Source organism: Lycium ferocissimum, chromosome 10 (assembly GCF_029784015.1).
Source record: "Lycium ferocissimum isolate CSIRO_LF1 chromosome 10, AGI_CSIRO_Lferr_CH_V1, whole genome shotgun sequence".
NCBI lineage: Eukaryota > Viridiplantae > Streptophyta > Magnoliopsida > Solanales > Solanaceae > Lycium > Lycium ferocissimum.
In genome coordinates, this window is record NC_081351.1 from 38,568,817 (window position 1) to 38,591,621 (window position 22,805).

The 22,805-nt window shown below is 31.2% G+C and overlaps 1 protein-coding gene and 1 long non-coding RNA gene across 2 annotated transcripts in view; one reads left to right on the forward strand and one right to left on the reverse strand.

The window, feature by feature from the left end:
• The window catches only part of LOC132035464 (uncharacterized), a 44,600-nt gene that overhangs the window by 13,846 nt on the left and 7,949 nt on the right, over positions 1 to 22,805 (reverse strand). The window lies entirely within an intron of this gene.
• Positions 4,025 to 22,009, forward strand: LOC132033023 (heavy metal-associated isoprenylated plant protein 24-like). Its single transcript, XM_059422870.1, has 2 exons — positions 4,025 to 4,118; positions 21,531 to 22,009. Exons 1-2 carry the CDS (start codon positions 4,025 to 4,027, stop codon positions 21,854 to 21,856), a joined length of 420 nt encoding a protein of 139 aa, XP_059278853.1. The 3' UTR covers positions 21,857 to 22,009.

Consider the following 22,805-nt stretch of genomic DNA (forward strand, 5'->3'; position numbering starts at 1 on the left):
ATGAGTTTATATGTTGACGTAGGTCTTCTTCCCCATCGGATAGATTCATTATGGTAAATTACTGTGCTTCAGTCCCTATTTAATTGATAGCTTGTCTTGACTCTCCAACTGAGTTACACTTTGGTTCAATGGAACTAGGGTTTATTAAAAGTGATATTTACCTAACTTAAATTGGCAGTTTACTCTCCATCTGAGTTGGTCCTGTTTTAATTTATGGGGTGAATTATCCGGCATGACTCATATAGTTTGCATGAATAGTTAAGTTTCCCTATCGAATCTAGCCATTCAGTATGCATGGTTGTATGTGTGATGTGTGTTTTGAATTTTATTATTCATTCAGCATAACTAATGATCTATTTAATGATTATATCTCAAATTCTCAATAGATTTTATCCAACCCACTTACTACTAGTCAGGAATTTCTTCTGATAGAAATAAGACATTAATTTAAAGGATGCATTATATGTAATCGCTGTTAGAAAGAATTTATTTTCAGTTTCTAAAGAATTTATTTTCAGTTTCTAACCAAACAAGAGATGGATAGTTAGTTTATTTTTCTTGTAACTCTTGTGTTATTTAGTTTGATAAACATTTTATCTCTTATGGTACATTGATGTGTGACCCTTTAAATTAATAACTCTTTCGAACCGAATAATGTTAATCATTCCATCGTAGAATAATTTTTTTTTTTTTCTTCGTGAATTGAATGAACTTATCTGTGATGCTTGTGGTTAGGTCATTTTAATCTGAATAGAATTTCGAAGTTGGTCAAATGATGAACTTTTGAGGTTCATTGAAAGTAGAGGCACTACCAACTTGTGAGTCCTAGTTAGAAGGAAAAATGACTAAGAGACCTTTTATCTTAAAAGGAAATAAAGTTAATGATAAGTTAGGACAATCCATTCTGATTTGTGTCTTATATTGAACTTCAATGCAAGAGGTGATTTTAAATATTCTGTGACATTCATAGAAGATTACTCATGATATGAATATATCTATTTGATGCTCTGTAGGTCCGAATACTTTGAAAATTTCAAGGTATTTAAGGCAAAAATGAAAAGCGTCAGGGAAAATATATTAAGTCACTGCGATTTGATCGTAGTGGCGAGTACCTCTTTGCAGAGTTCATTAGTTACAAAAGGGATTGCATTTTCAATTGTCTACATTAAGTATTCTACAATAGATTGGTGTGGAAGAGAAAAGAAATATGAGTGGTAAGATTAATGATTGACTTTTTATATTTGCTTTTTCGTTTTGGGATATGTCTTAGAAACTGCGAGTTACATTCTTAATTTAATTCCCTCTAAGTTAGTACCTTTGATACCCATAGAACAGTGGATTGGATGTAAGCCAAATCTGCAACATGTTCGGATATGAGGTTGTCTAGCACACGTGTTCAAAGGGAAAACAGATAAGTGAAAATCAAGAACGGATGTACGCATGTTTATTAGATATCCAAAGGGAACGAAAAGAGATTTATTTACTGTCCTAAAAGAAAATAAGGTAATTGTTATTACAATTGCTAGATTTTTAGAAAGGACTATTTAATAAACCAAGTTACAAGTAAACTAGTTTTATAGAACCGAGCAAAGAAATAGCAAATGAGTCATCTAAAAAATTCGCAGTTCAAGAACATCTAACCGACAAGTCGGGGTTCGACGTTCCATTGCATTTAAGTAATGGGAGAAACGTTAATAGGCGTAGGGAAATTCACTACTTTTAAGTAGTGGGAGTGATGTTGAGCAAATAACGCTATACGAAGTCGTTAATATTTCAATACCGAAAGGCAATGAAGATAATATTAAGACTCGTGAATATGATAGTGTGACTATAATAGTAGTAGTACTTAGTCGTAGCTGGGAGAATAATAACCAAGATCGGTTCGGTGTATACTCTTTGGGAGAATTTCATGATAGGATTCCCGAAAAGAAATACATTTTTTTTTTGGAGAGTTTCATGATAGGATCCCGGAGATCTTAGTAAGCGTAACCGGTCGCTACGACGAAGCACTACTAGACGAAGTTGCATCAGAAAATAAATTGGTAAGTTAATTTTTGCAAAGAGCTTAGTCGCTAAGACTTTTGGTAGTCATGCAAAAGGAATACATGTGAAAGTTGTAAATGCATAGTTAAAAGTCTAAGTGGGAGATTGTTGGGGTATATACCATTAACCATGCGTTTAGACGTGGTATATTCTAACAATTATCATGGTTAAAAGTCTAAGTGGGAGATTGTTGGGATATATACTATTAACCATGTGTTTGGATATAGTATTTATTACAGAACAATTATTTATTCATTGTTTAATAAAGAATTAAATCTATCATGTACTAGTATGTGTGTCCTTTACTTATATAGTAGATGATTTAGTGTATAGAGTTTAGCTTATACACGGAAGATTAAATCGTCGGTTCTTATAAGTATAAAATTTATGTTCACAATCTAAGATGGAAATTGGACAAAGCCATCGGTATGATTGTAGCCCAAGATTAATATAATGTATCTTCATTATGGGAACGGTATAGTTCCGTCTTCTTGTGCTATTACATTTTGTATGTATTGAACGCACCAAGTAGAGATAAGTGTTTTTGTACTGAATATATAAAACAAATTCTCTGGTTCATTAAATGTACTTATACTCTTAATCTTGATATAATTATTATGATCAATGTGATTTGTTCATTATTTTGATTTATTAAAAGTACGACTCAATTGCGGGTCTATGTATTCCGGTAAATTGGATAATGGCAAATTACATTTGTGAAATAATAATTAGTTGATAGAATCCATGTCTCGACTTTGAGACCGATGATACCCTTTATGGATGCTTATAAGTCTCATGTGAAAACCGCAGTGGATTTTTTATCCGTCACATGATGTAAGTTTAGTGCGTAAATATAAAGGATTCAATTAGTCTATGAATTAAATTATCAGTAATTTAATTTAATTGATTGGTATCTGTAATCTTAACATGGGGAGTTAAATAAGTTTTAATGTATGATTTCGAAATTGAACTGAGGAGTGCAGTTACGATTTTTTAGTGGAATAATTCGTAATTTATTATGGTAGGATTAATTCAGATTTTTTGAATTAATTCCATAATGGGAAGCCTCATTAATTAAGTTTTGTGGTCCCTGTTGTGCCCGAATAATAAAGAATTAAATGGAATATTATTTCTTGGTGGAAAATAAAGACCCAACAGGTTTTGGAAAAGGGTGAAACACCCTAAACCTGTAGATATAAAATAGGGGTCTTATTCCATAAGGAGGCTAAGGGTTTTAGAAGTTTCTTCAACTTTTCCATAGAAATTCGTCCACACGAATTTCGCAAATTCTGGTATTATTTGGGTTACACAGCAGAAGACTGTGGAACTAAAGGATGAACACGTGGACAGCTTTTGCTGATGCTTGAAGGTTCGATTTCCAGCCGCGGTCACGCTCCAAGAGATAAGTATCGATTTTACATTTGATTAAAATCTTTGATTATGTGTTGTCTATATTACATGTAAGTTGATCCTGGCTATTTGCTTCCGCTGCGTATGTCTGATTTCCATCACCTGTAACATAGATGCGAAAGTTGGGAAGTTAGAACAATAAAAAATTTGTGAAGCCTTCTCATTTCTATTTCCTGAATTATCATTGCTTTGAGACCTAAATAGGCCATATAACAAAATTAGAATTATTAATATAGGCGAGTGTTGGGCCTCGTTTATATATATTTTTTTAATAACATATCTAAATTTGAATATATCAGATTTCTCAGCATTCAAATATGTATATACTTCTTAGTATAATTTATTATTAAACCAAAATTTTAATAAAATAATAATTAAACATTAAATCCATAAATATTTAGAGGAAAATCTTATTATAGATGGTGTTATAGATACTCACTGTCACAATGTAAAAGTTTGTGATGAAAACTGGTGGTGGTTGGTGATAATGACGGTAGGTGGTTTTGATTGGTAGAAGAGCTTGGCAAATGATTGTGCAGTAATGATTCATTGTGGATAAGAGTGGTGGGTGATGGTAAAAGTGGCTGGTGTGGGAATCGGAAGTGATAGTTGTGAGGTTGATAGTACAATGGTTGTTGGTGGTGGCTGCAAAAGCTGGTTGATTGGTAGACGTCGTTGGTGGTGGTGATTCGATTGTGCGATGGAATCAATAGAGTAGTGATACAAGCACGTATTCACAAAAATGTTTAAGCAAAAAACACATTTTCATGATATTAATACTTTATAAAAGATCTAAATGATTAGATTATTTATAGCAAAAAAGTGATCATAAATTAAAGGAAAGAAGGAAAATGCATCTAATGGGTTGCATAACTCAAATGCGGACCTTTATGATTTTATATATAATACTCCAAATTAAATAAAAAGAAACGAGAGATAAATGATCTTACATTGTGAAATCAGAGAAACAAAACAGTAAACCAAAGAACAATAACTTCACAAGTAATCACTCGGAAGAATTTTTAATTGAGTTTATCATTAAGCAGACATATGGATCCTATTTATAATGTTTAGAATTTAATGCTACTGCCTCTCTGTAGGTTTCTCGAGATTTTATCACCTTAATGAAGATAAAGCAGATGAAAATGCAATTAAATTTTGACAATTTATCATCTATTCTAAAATGGTCAGATGATCAATTTATGATATTTAAATTAAGTTCACATATTAAATGTTCATAGTAAAGATTTAAAGATTTAAAAAAAAAATATGTATATGTATATATATATTAAATGGTATATTGTTACCGTTAAATACTGAATTTGCCTCTAGTTAACATATTTGTCATACCTAAATACATTAATTAAAATTTCTAAGTCTCTAGTCCATGTGTATTCAAAATATTTAAATAAATAAAAAAAGTAAGTGTGTATGTGTGTCTATATATATATATATATATATATATACAAGCTTCTCCGCACGTGCGTTGCACGTGTAAATATCAAGTCATTCAGTACCCGATTTTATAAAATAATATTAATATCATTAAATAAAACTTTGAAAATAATATTATTATTTGACTTTGTGTTTTATTTATCTTAATTGAAAAATATAAACGTATAAGTAATTATTTTCAAACAAAAAAGACATCCTCCATTTTCAGGAGAAAGATTGAATTCTTGGGAGAAACACATGCTTTATAGAAGATGACTTCTTGTTATTTCTACATGTAATTATGATATTGTTGTCCTAACCTCTATTAATCATCCTTATACATTTGCATAAGCCATTTGAAGTGTCCGAATTTCTAAGTAGCATTATAGATTCATTTTCTTTTGAAACTAACACGTTCAAGAAAACATAAATATATCTAATTTCTTGTTAGTGTATTCACACACACACACAAAAAAAAAATGTTTAGAGGAAAATCTTATTATAGATGGTGTTATAGATATTGACTGTCACAATGTAAAAGTTTGTGAAGATAACAGGTGGTGGTTGGTGATAATGACAGTAGGTGATTTTGATTGGTAGAAGAGCTTGGCGAACGATTGTGCAGGAATGATTCATTGTGGATAAGAGGGGTGGGTGATGGTAAAGGTGCCTGGTGTGGTAATTGGAAGTGATAGTTGTGAGGTTGGTAGTAGCAATGGTTGTTGATGGTGGCTGCAAAAACTGGTTGATTGGTAGAGGTCATTGGTGGTGGTGATTCTGATTGTGCGATGGAATCAACAGAATAGTGATAAAAGCACGTAATTACAAAAATGTTTATGCGAAAAAAACATTTTCATGATATTAATACTTTATAAAATATCTTAATGATTAGATTATTTATAGCAAAAAAGTGGTCACAAATTAAAGAAAAGAAGGAAAATGCATCTAATGGGTTGCATAATTCAAATGCAGACCTTTATGATTTTATATATGATACTCCAAATTAAATAAAAAGAAATGAGAGATAAATGATTTTACATTGTGAAATCAGAGAAAAAAACAGTAACCCAAACAACAGTACCTTCACAAGAGATCACTTGGAAGAAATTTTTAATTGAGTAGATCATTAAGCGGACATATGAGTCTTATTTATAATGCTCAGAATTTAATGCTACTGCCTCTCTATAGGTTTCTCGGGATTTTATCACCCTAATGAAGATAAACCGGATGAAAATGCAATTAAATTTTAGCAATTTATCATCTATTCTAAAATGGTCAAAAAATCAATTTATGATATTTAAATTAAATTCACATAATAAATGTTCATAGTAAAGATTTAAAGAAAAAATTTAAAAGTATGTATATGTATATATATTAAATGGTATATTGTTACTGTTAAATACTGGATTTGCCTCTAGTCCACGTGTATTCAAAATATTTAAAGAAAAAACATAAAAAATATGTGTGTTTGTGTGAGTATATTATATATATATATATATATATATATATATATATATATATATATATATATATATTAACTAGTTTCTCCGCACGTGTGAATATCAAGTCATGCAACACCCGATTTTATAATATAATAGTAATATTATCAAACAAAACTTTGAAAATAATATTATTATTTGAATTTGTGTTTTATTTATCTTAATTGAAAAATTTAAATGTATAAGTAATTATTTTCAAACGAAAAGGACACCCTTCATTTTCAGGAGAAAAATTGAATTTTTGGGAGAAAGACATGCTTTATAGAAGATGACTTCTTGTAATTTCTGCATGTATGAATTATGTTATTGTTGTCCTATCCTCTATTAACCGTTTCTAATATATTTAAGTGTGAAGAACTAACAAAGCAATACAAATTTGTACCACAGGTTATATAAATTGTACATTTTAAACTAACTATTTTTTTATCCTACGTGGACATATGTCATAATACTGAATATTTATCTCTTCTCATGTATACACGTATGTACTTCAAATTTAATTCCCCGACACATTTATTTTCTCCGTGCACTTATACTTGTGGACTTTTGACTTTTCAAGTTCTTTAAGAATTAATAAATGAAGTACTCCCGCTGTCCCATTTTACTTGACAACATTACTAAACTACTTTTTTATCCCACGTGGACATATGTCATGATACTGAATATTTATTCTCTCCACATGTATACACATACGCACTTCAATTTTAATTCTCCGATACATCTTTATTTTCTCCGTGTACTTTTACTTGTTCATAAATGAAGTACTAAACATTACTAAAAATATATGTCCAAATTACTTGTTCATTTACAAAACCAAGATAAAATTAATTAAATCTTTCCCATCTTATCCTCTTCGTCCCATATTGCTTGGCCACATTGCTAAAAATATATGTCCAAGTTACTTGTTCATTTACAAAACCAAGATAAAATTAATTAAATCTTTCTCATCTTATCCTCTTCGTCCCATATTACTTGGCCACATTGCTAAAAATATATGTCCAAGTTACTTGTTCATTTACAAAACCAAGATAAAATGAATTAAATCTTTCCCATCTTACCCTTAGTAATAAATGTTCGTGAAAATAGTCAATTTTGATTAGAATGTATTTATTTGAGAGAGATAGGGGTAAGATAGTAAAGTACATCTTTTATTTATGATTTCTTAAGGGGCGTGCAAAAGGAAAAGTGACAAGTAATATGGGACGGAGGGAGTATATATTTTCCTATAATATTCATATTTATTGGTGTAAGTCTCAATAACCTTCGAAAATGATTTGAAAATGAGTAATTAATGTGAAGGGTAAAATTAATAATAAGAACAAAAATTTCTTTCTCTTGATATGTTAACGTGGACAAGTAAAAGTAAACGGAGAGAGTGACTTTTATCCCCGTTTTTCTTCTTTGTCAATACTTTAAACGTGAAGAGAGGACAAACAATAGCAATGCAAATTTGTACCAAAAGTTATATAAATTATACACTTTAACCAACTACTTTTTTATCCCACTTGGACATATGTCATAGTATTAAGTATTTATTCTCTTCTCATGTATACACGCATGCACTTTAATTTTAGTTCTCCTACACATAACTTGCCCACTTTTGACCTTCCACGTTCTTTAAGAATTAATAAATGAAGTATATATTTTATCATAATATCCATATTTATTGGTGTATAGTCTCAATAGCTTCACAATATGATCTGAATATGAGTAATTAATGTGAAGGATAAAATAAGAAGAAGAAAAAATTCTTTTTCTTAATAAGTTAACGTGGACAAGTAAAAGTGAAGGGAGGGAATGACTTTTATCCCCATTTTCCTTCTTTGCCAATACTTTACTTATTTTACTCTCCTTTGCAGTCTTTGATTATTGTTTCTTTACATTTATAAAATGTATTACTTTATATTTTCGATTCGGAATTAAAATTTGGTGATTTGCGATATAACATATATCTTTCTAATTTTGATTTTTTTGTAACAATTTTTTTAATCTATAATTGTTAATATAAAAAATTATAATATATTTTTTAATTAATTTAATAAAAATATTTCTTAGTTTTGCTTTTAAAAAATCCAATATATACAACAATGGTTCTTATATTTGGATCCGAAACAGTTAGTTAATTGAAATGGATATCAACCTGTCAGTATACATATAAGATATTAAAGAATTTAAAAGAAAAAAATCTAGAATTAAAATATTAATTTTCCCTCATATTCTTACTAATTTTCTTTTTCACATCGATGAACAACTTTCATTGTCATGACAATGAGAAAAAAAGTCCGACTCTTTCCATCTCGAAGACTTAATTCCATCATATGTTTTCAATTTTTAAACTTCATTTTTTAATTATAACTAAAGTGATGGTACATAAAATACATTTTGTATATGTTACTATGTATAATAACAATTAGAATGTTTTTAAAATTTATTTTCAAAATACAAACATTAAAGACTGGCTAATTAAAGTGAATAGACATGTTCGGCTCGTGCATCGCACGGGCATGTATTGCTAGTCTTTATACATTTGCATAAGCCATTTGAAGGGTCCGAATTTCTAAGTAGCATTATAGATTCATTTTCTTTTGAATCTAACAAGTTTCAAGAAAACATAAATATATCTAATTTCTTGTTATTGTATTCACACACACATACAAATACCATGCTTAAAGCTCATTCGGTTGGAATACTTGATTAACAACACATGATCACAAGTAAATCAATAGACATGATGAAGAACAGTAAGGCCACTAATCCATTGCATGAATTGATTGAAGGAGACATGATCCTCTATGTTTGGATACTGCTCTTAATTGTGTCTTCGCAGACATGGGGTAGAAAAGAAAAGAACGTAATTTCTGACCTAGGGATCACATTCTTATATGATACGTTTAAGTGTCTTTTCAGGTTTAAACAATACATTTTTAATAAGTCTCCGTCAGACACGAAGAAATGACCATTGGGTTTCTACTTATTAAAGTAACCCCCATATTAATTGATATTTACTTTATAAGTCCAAATATTTTAATACTTTATTAGATTATAGAATGGAATCCTTTAATGATAGCATATCTATATATACATATATTAATAAAACACAAATTACTAACACGTTCCGGACAAACACCAAACCTAGCAAACAATAGATTTACTTAAGCCAAAACAACATAATCTCTTCTTTTTTTCTTTTCTTCTTTTAATTACATAGGGTTTAGGGGAAGGGGAAATGGGAGAGACGATTACAAGGCGGGAAATTGAAATCACCAATAAGATGAAAGTTCAGGTAGTCAACCAATTGAGCTACTAATATCTCCCGCATAATCTTTCAATATGGTGCAATGCCTAAACAAGCGAAACATATAAACATTGCTAGTGTCTTCATTAAAATAAATGTGTGAAATAAAAAAATAAAAAAATAAAAAAACAGTAGGTAGCAAAAGAAAGATAATTGTGTATTTGTACAAAAAAATTTAGTATCCAATTTGATTAATTTTTTGCGATGGTGCGTTCGATAACATACTATTCAGGTACGTGGTCAGATTAGTCTCATATGCTGCACGTAACATGAGATCAGTTAGTCCCATCACCCCTACCTTGTCAAATTAACCATTAAGCCACATTTTATTCCTTGTTTTTCGATGGCTTAATGCATATGCGGTCCCCTAAATTTGTTCCTTTTTTTCATTTTGGCACCTCAATTAAGTGTTGTTCTTATTAAACCCCTGAACTCGTCCCAAGTATGTCTATCAAATCCCCTAAATCTGATTTTTATTAGAAGCAGAATTAAATTAGGGAAATGAAGGTGGAGTAATATTTTAGACATGTGGTAAGCTATTCTTTAGGTCATGAATGTGTCGATTTCTTCTGGTTTCGCTTTTTCACTGCGAGCTTAATTAAGAGCTACTCCTCCTCCCCCCCCCCCCCTCCTCCTCTCAATTGTTGCTAATCTCTTAACTAAAAGATGGCATAATTATATTAGAATATCTATTAGCATGTTCTTACATTGAAGATAGAATACTATGTAAGTCGGATTGTGTTTGATAGACACACCTAAGGAAGAGTTCAGGGGTTCAATAGAAACAACACTTAGTTAAGGTGCCAAAATGGAAAAAAGAAATCAATTAGGGGGCCGCATATGTATTAAGCCTTTTTCAATTAAGTGTCCGACTCTTGAATTTATATATATTTAATAAGTTATAATACTAAGCCATGAGCACAACAAAGGAAAATATTATTTATTGTAAAAATATAATAGTTACGAAGCCATGAGTACAACAAAAAAAAAAAAAAAAAGATCATTTATTGTAAAAAAAGATATAATAGCAATCCATATAGTATTATAGTAGAACTAATGCAAAAAAGAAATAAATGGAAAATGCATAAAAGGAGGGAACACTAAGCAATTTGAAGGGAGAATCTTGGTGAATGCAAACAATTCCGGTTGCCAGTTGCCACTAACATTGGAGTATATATATGTTAGTGAAAATAATTGTTTGAAGGCTTCTAAAGATAGTCTTTTATAAAGGTGGTGTTCTCGATTTTCTAAAAGCTAGCCAACAGTGTATTTGTCTTAATTGAAAAGGCACAGCGATTGAAACAAAAACAAAAGAGTAAACGGTAGTTTATTCCGATTAGTTATTAATTTGAAAGATTACATCCATTCAAATAAATATAGTGTTTTTATTTATTTTTTAAAGGATGGTATTTAGGTTTTTGAAGGGTAAATAAGTAATTTAAATTTCAAGTTAGAGAGTTCATGCTGAATAATATACTATAGATATATGGTAGATTTGTTGCCGTTAAATACTAGATTTGTCTCTAATTAAGAATATTTATCATAAATAAATACATTAAATTTTCCTATAGTCCACATCATTTGTCGTATTTGAATACATACAACTACAATATGGTTGATAATGAGAACTAGGGGTAGTAATTAGCACATGAAAACATAACCCGTCTAACTCGTTTATAGTTGAGCTGATTATTGACCTTTTTTTTGTGCGGATTGCCCTTATTTGGGGTGGTCTTTAATCTTTGTCCTTCAAATTGGTGTTCTTTAATTTTTGTCTTCGCCTAATACCCCGAGAGATTTTGGTTCGAACCTCAAATTCATAAAAAAATTAAAAAAATAAGAAATTTTCGCAATTCGAATCCAAACTCTACCCTGCGAATTTTTTTTGTAAAATTTTTTACCGGGGGAAGGGGGGGGGGGGTTCGAATCCGAAACCAAGGGATTTTTAGCGAAGGGCAAAAACTAAAGACCACCAATTTGAGGGGTAAAAATTAAAGACCACCCCTAGCGAAGGACAATCCTGCAAATTGTCCATTATTGACCCGCTTATTCATTAGCTCAACCAATTTTAGCCCAGTTCATTAGTTCATAGAAATTTTAGAAAAAGGACACCACGTGACTAGAGGTGTCAATATGAGCTGGCCCAGCCCAACCCAACCCAGCCCTAAAGGGCCAAAGAATTAAATGGGGTAGGACGGGGGCCGACGCTTTTAATTGGTGGTTGAAGAATGGCGGCGCCCCAACCCAACCCTAAGCGGCCGCGGGTTAGGGCGGGCCAGCCCTTTAAGTTTTTTCGTCATCCGAAATAACATTTTCTAAGTGATTTTTGGTACAATTTGAACATGAAACTTTTTCAATATGAAATAGAATCTTTTACCGTCCATTCTTGCCTAAATTCATATCATAGAAGAAAAAAATTTAAGAGAACAAATATAAATTATTATTTTTGATCACTAATTCGATCACGTTCAAAAGAAATTAAACATAATATAAATTCTAAGACTAAAAAATATTACTCTAATTTCTAATTTACTACTTAGTAGTAAGTACATTCTTTTTTTCTCATTAACTTTTATCTTTTTGTTTAATTTACTTATATTTTTTAAAAAATTAATTAATTTATTATTCTTTATTATGCCACTTGGCGCCATTTTCAACTTTTTTGCGGGCCAAGAACACCGGGGTTTTGAGGTACCCTCATTTATATATGCCTAAAAAATACTAACCCAACCCTACTTAAATAAAGGGTTGGATTGGGCCGGCCTCGCGGGCCAAGCCCATCCTGACAGTTCTACACGTAACCTTTTAGGAATAGATAAAGATAAATTTAACCATACTTTATACAGAGTACCAACTTAGACCTTAGGATCAATTTAATGTCTAATCTAGCCACCGGATATCCAAAAGCCAAAGCAGAACCGTCCACCTCTAGCTCGATTTATTTGAAGGGGAGCCTTTGCTGCCGATTCTTCACCTCCGTGAGAACTTGGTTCAGCGCTCAGTGGGTCTTTTGCGGTCTTTATGATTCATGTAGTGTAATTTTGTCCGTTTTTCAATTAATTTTTATCATCCCGTGTGTCTCTTTAATCTAAATTAAGATTTTTGTATGTACTATGTTGCTTTGCCTCTTTGTTTGTTTAATTCTTGAGGAAAATTTCAATTTTTATGTTGCTGGATTCAGTTTTTATTTAATTGGATGTGTTTTTTCCACTACAGAGAATTTAGAGCTTGGTTTGTCGGCTGCACCACGTAGCTCGTGTTCGGAATCGATGACGCCGATGGCAATGAAACGACGTTCTTACCGCTGTCAGCGATGTTGTTGTTGTTGTTACTGCTGTTCAAAGCTTTAACTTCAAGTTTCTTTCAATCTCCAAAACATGTATAATATATGTATAATAATGTATAATGTGTATTACCAAAAAAAAATATGTATAATGTGTATAATTAGTGGATATACGTTGATTTTGCATTTATTAGATACAAATTATACAATAATGATACATTTTTACACACATATTGTAGGGATATATATTATTTATAGCAATGATATAGTTTTTATACGTATGATACATTTTCTATACATATACAGTAGTGATACATATTCTATACAATAACGATACAACTTTATTCATAAGCTGGAATTAATTAAAAAAAGGCTACGAAATGAATTATTTTGAAAAAGCTAAAAATTGTCTTTTAAGTTTTTTGGGTCATTCGGTGTCAATAGTTTCATTCGGATGGTCATTTATATCCTAAAATTTTGGCTGATATGCAGCCCAAATTGACCTATAATATGTTATATAGGCATAGTAAAAAAAAAAAAAATTATCAGATACTACAAAATTATAAAAGAAATTAAAACTCACAGAGAGCTGGGTGGGTTGTGTTATGACCCGCTTTTTAGCTCATTTTAAGTCAATCCGTTTCAGCCAGAGGCGGATCCAGAATTTAAACTTTAGGGGTTCAACCATTTAAGATTCTTAGCATTGAACCCATTATATTTTAAAAGTTATAGGTTCATTTCTACTATTTAGTGCAATTTTGATGAATTTTAACACATAAATTTATGTCCCGCATCAAAAGTTTGGGGTTTTAGTTGAACCCCCATCTAATATGGCTACATAAGCCCTTGTTTTTTAGCCCAAGTAATTTTTGGGCGGATCAACAACCTGCTCACTTATTAACTCAGTCCATTTTGACCCACCCAAATTCAATCCAATCCCCCCGTTTGACACCTCTAATGAGAATCCAAAAGTTCATATTGTCAAAATTGAATACAAAGGTCTTTTACCCAAGAAAGTGATATGGCAAAGAGATTGACTCTTTTACTCTAAAAAATCTTAATGAGCAAATGTGGAGAATGAGAAACTAACAGAATAGATAAAACAAAAATACACCTTTCGCCTTTCAATCCTCCTTTGGCCTAGCAATCACTGATTATATTGGAGAATATTGCATACAAAAAGAATTGGAAGATTTGTCGTTCAAGCAACTTGATTACGACTCATCCATTCGTGTTTAAAGGAGAAAACTGAAATAAATAAAGAACGATTGTTACACATTGTTTATACTATTGATGAATTAGTTGCACTATTTTATAACCAATATATTTTTATTATCTGAAATCATATCATTATGATAATGACCATGAATTGTATGCTAACCATATAGGCAATGTACTTTTTAATTGTGACAACGTTGCCGTATTTAATTTGTATAATGGAGAAAAAAAAATACTTTTCATAGATTGTTTACGCTAGTAATGAGAAAACTACGGTCACAAAGAGTTACGAACTTTTCTGATTGAGGTTGAGACCATTAACTTCTTATACATTATTTTTTGCGGGTCTTTTTATTTATGTATCATTATATTCACGGTTGAGCCAAAAAGTTCGCTAAAGAGATTCAAAATATTAAGAAGTATACACACGAAAAAGTCAAGAAGATTCAACATTTATTATATATATTTATAGACACATACATAATGTTTTCTCAAAATAATATATATACATATAATTAACCTTATATAAACAGTGTTATTTCCGGCGAAGAAGATTCGTCCCCTAACGTCGCCCTTAATTATACTACCTCCGGTAGTACTTACTTGTCATTTTTGTTTAACAATCGGTGTTCCAAATAAATGTCCTATAAAGAGGAAGAAAAAATCTGAGAGATCAAAGAATAAAGAACGCTAAATCAAATAAATCTTGTCATTAATATTTTCTTCAAAAAATATGTAAAGGACTAAAGAAATAAATACATAGACTGAAGGAATGCGGTGAGTTCAGTTCAACCTATTAACGTTGAAAAAGTGGTGAAAAATAGGGGTGTGCTTTGTGCATTCGATTTTTGGTTCGATTTTGTATTTATCAGTTTCTATTTTTCGGTTTTCTATTTTGAAATCGGATGGTATAATCGAAACAAAACAAGTTCAATTTGGTTCGATCTTTCTTCAATTTGGTTATTTTGATTTATTCGATTATTCGGTTGTGTCATATAAAATATTAATATAATCGAATAATCATATTTGAATGGCGAAAAAAAATAAACATTTATAGAGAATGAAAAACAATAATGTCAAATCTCGTAAATATATTTTCTCATTAAAGTCACAAATAAAACTGAAAAAAACACAATATTTAAAAGTTTAGAAAATACGTGTGCATACCTTATAAGAATAAGGCGTTTTATACTGTACTATACAAAGAAGTTAGTAGGTACAGCTGAAAGTGGTAGAACTCTCAAATTCAAACTCCCTTAAATGATACTTATATCTTAAACAAAAATAATATATGTGTTCGTGTTTATTTTTATTTTTTTAAATTCGAAACCAAGTTAAAAGAACAAAAGATTAAATTTCTATCCGAAACCAAACCATAAAATCAGTCCAAATTAAAATTCTATTTGGTTTTGATTTAATTTTTCAGTTTAATCCGCATAACACATACCCCTAGTCACAAACGTCTAGTTGGGCTGCTTGCTCCCCTTCTTTGCCGGGCCATATTAATGGGCCGTTCCTTTTCGGACAATTCGCAAGAATGTCCTTATCTTGAGGTGGTCTTTAATTTTTGTCCAGCAAATTGGTGGTCTTTAATTTTTGCTCTTCGCCTAATACAATGAGGTTTGGGGTTCGAATTCCGTCTTAGTTAAAAAAAATCACAAGACAGAGTTTTGTAGCAAAGTTAGGCCTATTCGGACAAAAGTTAGGCCTCAGCCAAAATTTTGAATGCAAAACTCTACCTGTAGGTAGAGTTTTCCAAGCCAAAGTTAGGCCTTAGGCATAGTTTTGCAAGCCAAAGTTAGGTCTCAGGCATAGTTTTACAAGCCATCAGACATAGTTTGCCTGTAAACTCTACCTGCAGGCATAGTTTTGCAAGCTAAAGTTAGGCCTTAGACATAGTTTTGCAAACCAAAGTTAGGCCTCAGACATAGTTTTGCAAACCAAAGTTAGGCCTCAGGCATATTTTTATAAGCCATCAGGCATAATTTGCCTGCAAACTCTTCCTTGAGGTGGAGTTTGCCTTTAGGCATAAGGCAAACTATGTCGAATAGGCAAACTATGCCTAGCGAATTTAAACCTCTGTCTTGCGATTTTTTATTTTTTATTTTTGTCTGAGTGGGGATTCGAACCAGGAACCCATGAGTTTTTAGGCAAAAAACAAAAACTATAAATTTCAAATTTGAGGGACAAAAATTAAAGACCAGTGCTTTTGAAGGGCAATCCGCACAATAAAAACTTCCTTTTCCTACTTTTTCATTTGCATTTGCTTTTCCTTTACATTTTGATTTTTATTTTTCCAAACATAAACTACTAGTCTACTATACTATTACCAATAGGGAAATTCGTAAGAATGCCCTTATTTCAGGGTGGTCTTTAATTTTTGTCCCTCAAACTCTTCAGTTAAAAAGGTGATCGAAAATACTTTGATATTCTGGTTTCGAACCCCAGCATGGTTTAAAAAAAAAAAATCATCAGGCAAGATTTCATAGTAAACTATGCCTATTCGGGATAAAGTTATGCCTTAGGGCTTAATTCTGTAGTATCCCAACAAAGTAAAAAAAATTCGCAATAAATTTTCATAGCAAACTATGCCTATTCGGTAACATTATGCCTTAAGGCACAGTCTCATAGGATATACCATAGTTATGCCTTAAGGCATATCTTTATCCCAAATAGGCATAATTTCTATGAAAATCCGCTCTTTACGATTTTTTATTTTTTATTATTATTATTATTTATTTTTTTTAACTCAACCGAGGTTTGAATCGGAATCTCTGATTTCGTAGTCGCGCAAATAAGGGTACTTTGACCCACAAATTTTCATTAAATGAGAAGTAGGAGCAAAATTAAAGACCACCTATTTGAGGGGCAAAAATTGAAGACCAGTCCGTATGAAGGTAAATCCACGCAATTTTTTGTTACCAATATCAACAAAACAACAATTGTAAAAGAAAAAAAGAAATTTTATTGATGGAAAAATAATAAAAAAAGAATGTGAAAAAATTAAATACTACACGCTAAAGGAAATCATCACCAGTTACTACTTATTAAGTAGTATAGACCTTATGCACTTCACCGAGCATGAACCATTTAACGTTAGCAAATATTAGTGCTAATAATTTCCAACTTGTAATTGCCAGCAAGTTCCCCTACAAAATTTTAAAATATACATTATACAGTATGCTTTGCAATTGTATTGGTGAGTCCGCCCCATTACAAAATGGCCTACATTGAGCACATTTGGGGCTAATATAACTATCAACCAGGATTTACTTTTGGAAACAAATAAAAGCAATCCGATGCTGAGAGCAAATTCAATTATAGAAGTAGAGGTGATAAAATAGCTAATGAAAATACGTTAGCTCGATCAGCTCAAGTTTGGACGGTAAATGATCAGTCCATTTACATGACTTAAGTCATCTTGACTTGTTTGATTAAACCCATCCAAAAGTTTGCTGTTTTGGGCTAAATATATAGCCCAATTAATTTATGAAAAATCTTGACAAAATACTTTTCAAAATATTTTGTTTGATATATATGTTTTGTTTACTTTTGGAAACAAATAAAAGCAATCCGATGCTGAGAGAATTCAATTATAGAAGTAGAGGTGATAAAATAGCTAATGAAAATATGTTAGTTCGATCAGCTCAAGTTTGGACGGTAAATGATCAGTCCATTTACATGACTTAAGTCATCTTGACTTGTTTGATTAAACCCATCCAAAAGTTTGCTGTTTTGGGCTAAATATATAGCCCAATTAATTTATGAAAAATCTTGACAAAATACTTTTCAAAATATTTTGTTTGATATATATATATATATATATATATATATATATATATATATATATATATATATATATATATATATATATATATATATATATATATATATATATATATATTATAAGAAAATAAATAAAGAAATTACACTATACAAGATATGGGAGGGCTGGGCATTGGCATTTAATTTACCCCATAGTGACCCAACCCATCTAACCCAAATAATATTTGAGCGGGTTAATGATCCTCTATTATTAGCTCATCCTGCTTTCAATCCATCCAAATTCAGCATAAACCACCCATTTAACCATATACAAAGGCATATATTACAACAAATTGCCAAATGACAAAACAATCCAAGTTAACAAAATTGACATCCGATAGTCAATTTTCACATTTCAGGCTAAAAAAAAAAAAAATATTGTATTTCATAATTAGAAACTTCATCCGTTAAAATAACTTTAAAGTTTCAAATCTTCCCCCTCTATGTTCTAAGGGTATTGTCCAATTAATTTTCTTAAATATTTCAAATCTTCTCTTCAAATCTCTCTATTATTGTACTTAAATATTGAATTATGGATAGATATGTCTCTCTTCTGAAATACTTTCGGAAAATGAAGACTATACAAGTCAATTTAATAACTTCATGGCCTTATTGTTCTCCCCACCTTCTTTCAATACTCAAGATCTTTTTTTATAAGAATTTCAGATGAGGGAGAATTTCTAAACGATATTTTAAAAATTCGGATTAACAATTAAAAGGCATGCATAGAGAATAGTTAGTACATTTTCACTAATTTTGTATATAAGGACTCTAGTTTTGATTTGGTGATTCGAATTTTGTTGAAAACGTCTTTAGGAGCTTGAATATCAATTTTGGAGCAGTATGGAGATGAATTCAAACAGATTTGAGTTGAATTTCACCACTAAAAGAACAAGAATTAACTACGGACAAAATCTATAGCTAAACAACGAAATCCGCCGCTAATACTATTCGTCGACAAATTAGTGACAGATTATCAAATGACGCAGAAATTTATCACATAATGATGCAGGCGTTTACAACTTGATGATGCAACTTATCTCATGATGATGCAGGCGCTTACATTATGTTGATACATGCTTATCTTTTATCATCCTTGTCCTAATTACCTTATCTAGATATAATAGCAGTTGTTGTTCTTATCTTTTAAGTCATAACCTTATCATTTTGGAGAACTTGTCCCACATTGAATAGATACCTAAACTTCTTAGATTTGGTAGCCTATAAATATGGATTGTATCCTTTAATATAAACTATGTTGTTTTGAGTTATAAACTTTTCATATAAATTTCGGGCTTTAGTTTGCTTCTTTTAAGAGAATCTGTTTCCTCTTAATAAGTAATTGAGTTATTCTTGAAATTAGCCAACTAAGGTGGCCTCTTTATCGGCTATCATCTCATATTGTGGTTCTTAACCTAGCCAATATTGGCACACCTCCGACGTTCCAGCGTCATCAAATTTTTTAAGTAGTTACGAGAAATTTAACGGCGGATTAGCGAATGTTATTGTAGCTAATTCCAATTTCTTTTGTAGTGTTCCAAATTGGAAACTCGAGGTCGTTGAAGACGTTTCCATATGTGTATCCTCCGCCGGATACCTTGTTATTCCCATGTGTATTGTATGTTATTGTAGCTAATTCCAATTTCTTTTGTAGTGTTCCAAATTGGAAACTCGAGGTCGTTGAAGACGTTTCCATATGTGTATCCTCCGCCGGATACCTTGTTATTCCCATGTGTATTGTATGTGCCACTATATATTTGTTATCTATTATATCTCATGTATAACTATGTATATCCATGAAATATGTGTGATATATTTACTAACAATATAGACGATAGACAACGTGATATACACTTGTCGCAAAGGTGTCCATGAAAATCTTTGTGTGCGATATACATATTTCATAAGGGCATTTTCAAGTCTGATTTTTGTCTCAAAAAACAGTCTACATTACACCGTAATCTTTCTCAAATTTTGTATATGACATTATCGAGTTGTTTCTCACCAATTTCAATCATAGACACTCACGCCCATTCAATCCAACACACACACACACACACAAAAAAAGACATAAGAAAAAAAAAAAAAAGTTAGATGCTTTACTACTTTGACTAACGGATGCATTATAATTTTTAGGGGATCTATATTTTTGAAGCGTATAACTGAATATGACTATACAATGCCAATTTGTCTGGTTTCAATTGCTAAAACCTATTCTTAGGTGAAAAAATAATCGATATCTATTGAGGATTGTATATAAGTATTAATATCCCAAGGTTATATATGTTACTTTTACGAGGTGACTTAAATTATATGTATGTATAGTAGATGCTATGTGTAGTGGACGCTACGAACATAAGAAAATGAAAAAGAAAAACTTTAAATGATAATTTAAGAAGGTAAACGAGAATAAAAAAAATGAACTGGAAAGAAAAACAAGAAAATGTGTCTTGTTGATTTGATTAAAATGGAATAAAACCTTGTATAATCAGTGTTTCTCATGCGTGTAATCGCATCTCTCTGTTATCGAGTAGTCAAAATATTTTCTACAAGACTACACCTTAATTGGGGGATGTATGGATTATAGCGAACTGACTGTCAAGAAAATTGCTTATCTACATGTATTAGGAAAATTACACACCCGGGTGTGTTCGAGTAACCAGGTACTGGAGATGTCGAGGAAATGCGCTATCGTCTCCCATTCCCAACAACTCGTGTCACATCGATCGACCTCGATCAGATAGCCACTGTACGAATGAGCATTGGAGCCACAGACACATGACACATCACGTCATCTATACTTTGGGGTAGAATAAGTTTAGCTTTGGTTTGTATAAGAATAGCTTAAGGGGGAAGCAAAGACATCTTCCAACAAGGTTCACAATTTTGTCTCGGGAGTCAAAGGTATATTTTACTTTTCATATTTAAATAATCTACTTTTCTCTCCCTATATTTTATTTTATAGTTCGTCGTGAATTTCTTATTTTTGAAAATAACATAGGTTACCTCCTAAGTTATACTGAAATAAGTGAAGATAACTTGCTGATGAATTTTTCTAATACAATCAGATTAACCTTACCTGTTGCACCTGGTAATCTACTATTTTCTTAAAGACTTCGACATCGTAAAAAATTTATGCCATCAATTTATATGATTTAACTTTGAAGTTATAGCGTTTACAAATATAAATTTTCGAAATAGTCTAACAATAATTATTTAGTACTTCCTCGTTCAAATTATGTGATGACGTTTGATTGAGCACGAAGTTTAGGAATGAAAGAATTTTTTTTTTTTTAAATTTGTGATCTAAAACAAGTCATACATAGACCATAAATCATCCCATTAAGGGTAAAATGAGAAGTTTAAAATTAAATTGTTACTAATTAAAAAAATATCATTGTTTTGGGGGAGGGATGAAAAAAAAAAAAAAAAAAAATCACATCAATTGATATAGAAGGAGTATCGTATAGGATAAATATTTTCTGTCTATTAATTAATTGGGTTCAATTATTGACATGGTTAGGTGCAAAATCAGTGGAGATGGACTTAAAGCCACAGAAAGCAACGGTAACAGGATTAGTGGAGGCTAAGAAAGTGTTGAAGGCAGCACAATCCTCTGGTAAAAAGGGTGAGTTATGGTGGCACAATCCACTGGTAAAAAGTGTGAGTTATGGTGTGCCTCATAGTATGGTGGCACATCCTTATGCTGCTGGTGTTTATGATAGAAAGGCACCTCCCAATTTTGTAAGGGCCACTACTGATCCTGCTGTTGCTCACTTAATTCCAGTTGAAGAACAGTCTTCCCTTATGTTCAGTGATGAAAATCCAAATGCTTGTAATATTATGTAGCTAAATTTTAAGTGATGTAGCTTTTCCTTAATTTCTTCTTGTATTTAGTTTTTCCCTTCTAATGTGTAGTCCCACTAGGCCTGTCCTAGTTGGTGAGTACTGGATATCAAAGGATTTTGAAGATATTGTCAGAAGTGTATTATTTAAGGAGAAATCGACTACGGTATAAAGAATTTCGAATTGGAAAGTATCATGATTGTTCAATAAGAGAAATTGCAGTCTACTTTTTCAAATTATTAGTAAATAATTTGAAATTAATTGACTATACAATTGATCATTAATTAGATGTTCCAATTCATAGATAAAGAAGAGGGGGCGGATATATCGACCGCTTTTTCTAATATAACCATTTGAAACTTACTGGCCCGATTAATTTAAACTTGTGTCGTATAAGATCAATTAGAAGGAGAAGCACATATCACTAAAAATATAAATTTCTAAGGCTAGAATCTGAAATCTTTAGTTAAGGACAGACCTATCGATCTTATTCATCTCACCACAATCCTTAGTGGTGTTTATTAGATGAATACATGTAGACCTATATGTGTGTGTAACTAGCTAATTAACAGATAATTAATATACTTATCCCATCCAATGTTGTATAAATCTATATCAACTTACCATGATAAATTAATTTATTATAATGAAAAAACATAACTATTAAATAATCATAATCCATGTAAATTCATGTTATTCATCTACAGTGTGTATAAAGGATACATAAAGAACCTCGGACTAGACTGTTTAATGGACGGTGTATGGTCAACAAAATGGTGAAATTTTTTATCAATATGTGACCTCAAATTATACATAATTTGTTTTTGCATGGTACTTGGCAACAAGATACTCCATACTTTTTTGGGATAAGGCACCATTACCCCCGAACTATACCCGATTTACTACGACACACCTTACCTTTCCGGGCCCTATTACCCTCCTAAACTTATTT

Coding starts and splice junctions, on each gene's coding strand:
- LOC132033023 (XM_059422870.1), top strand. CDS start 4,025: ATGGTAAAAGTGGCTGGTGTGGGAATCGGAAGTGATAGTTGTGAGGTT. Junction 4,119..21,530: donor CTGCAAAAGCTGGTTGATTG/GTAGACGTCGTT, acceptor TGACATGGTTAG/GTGCAAAATCAGTGGAGATG.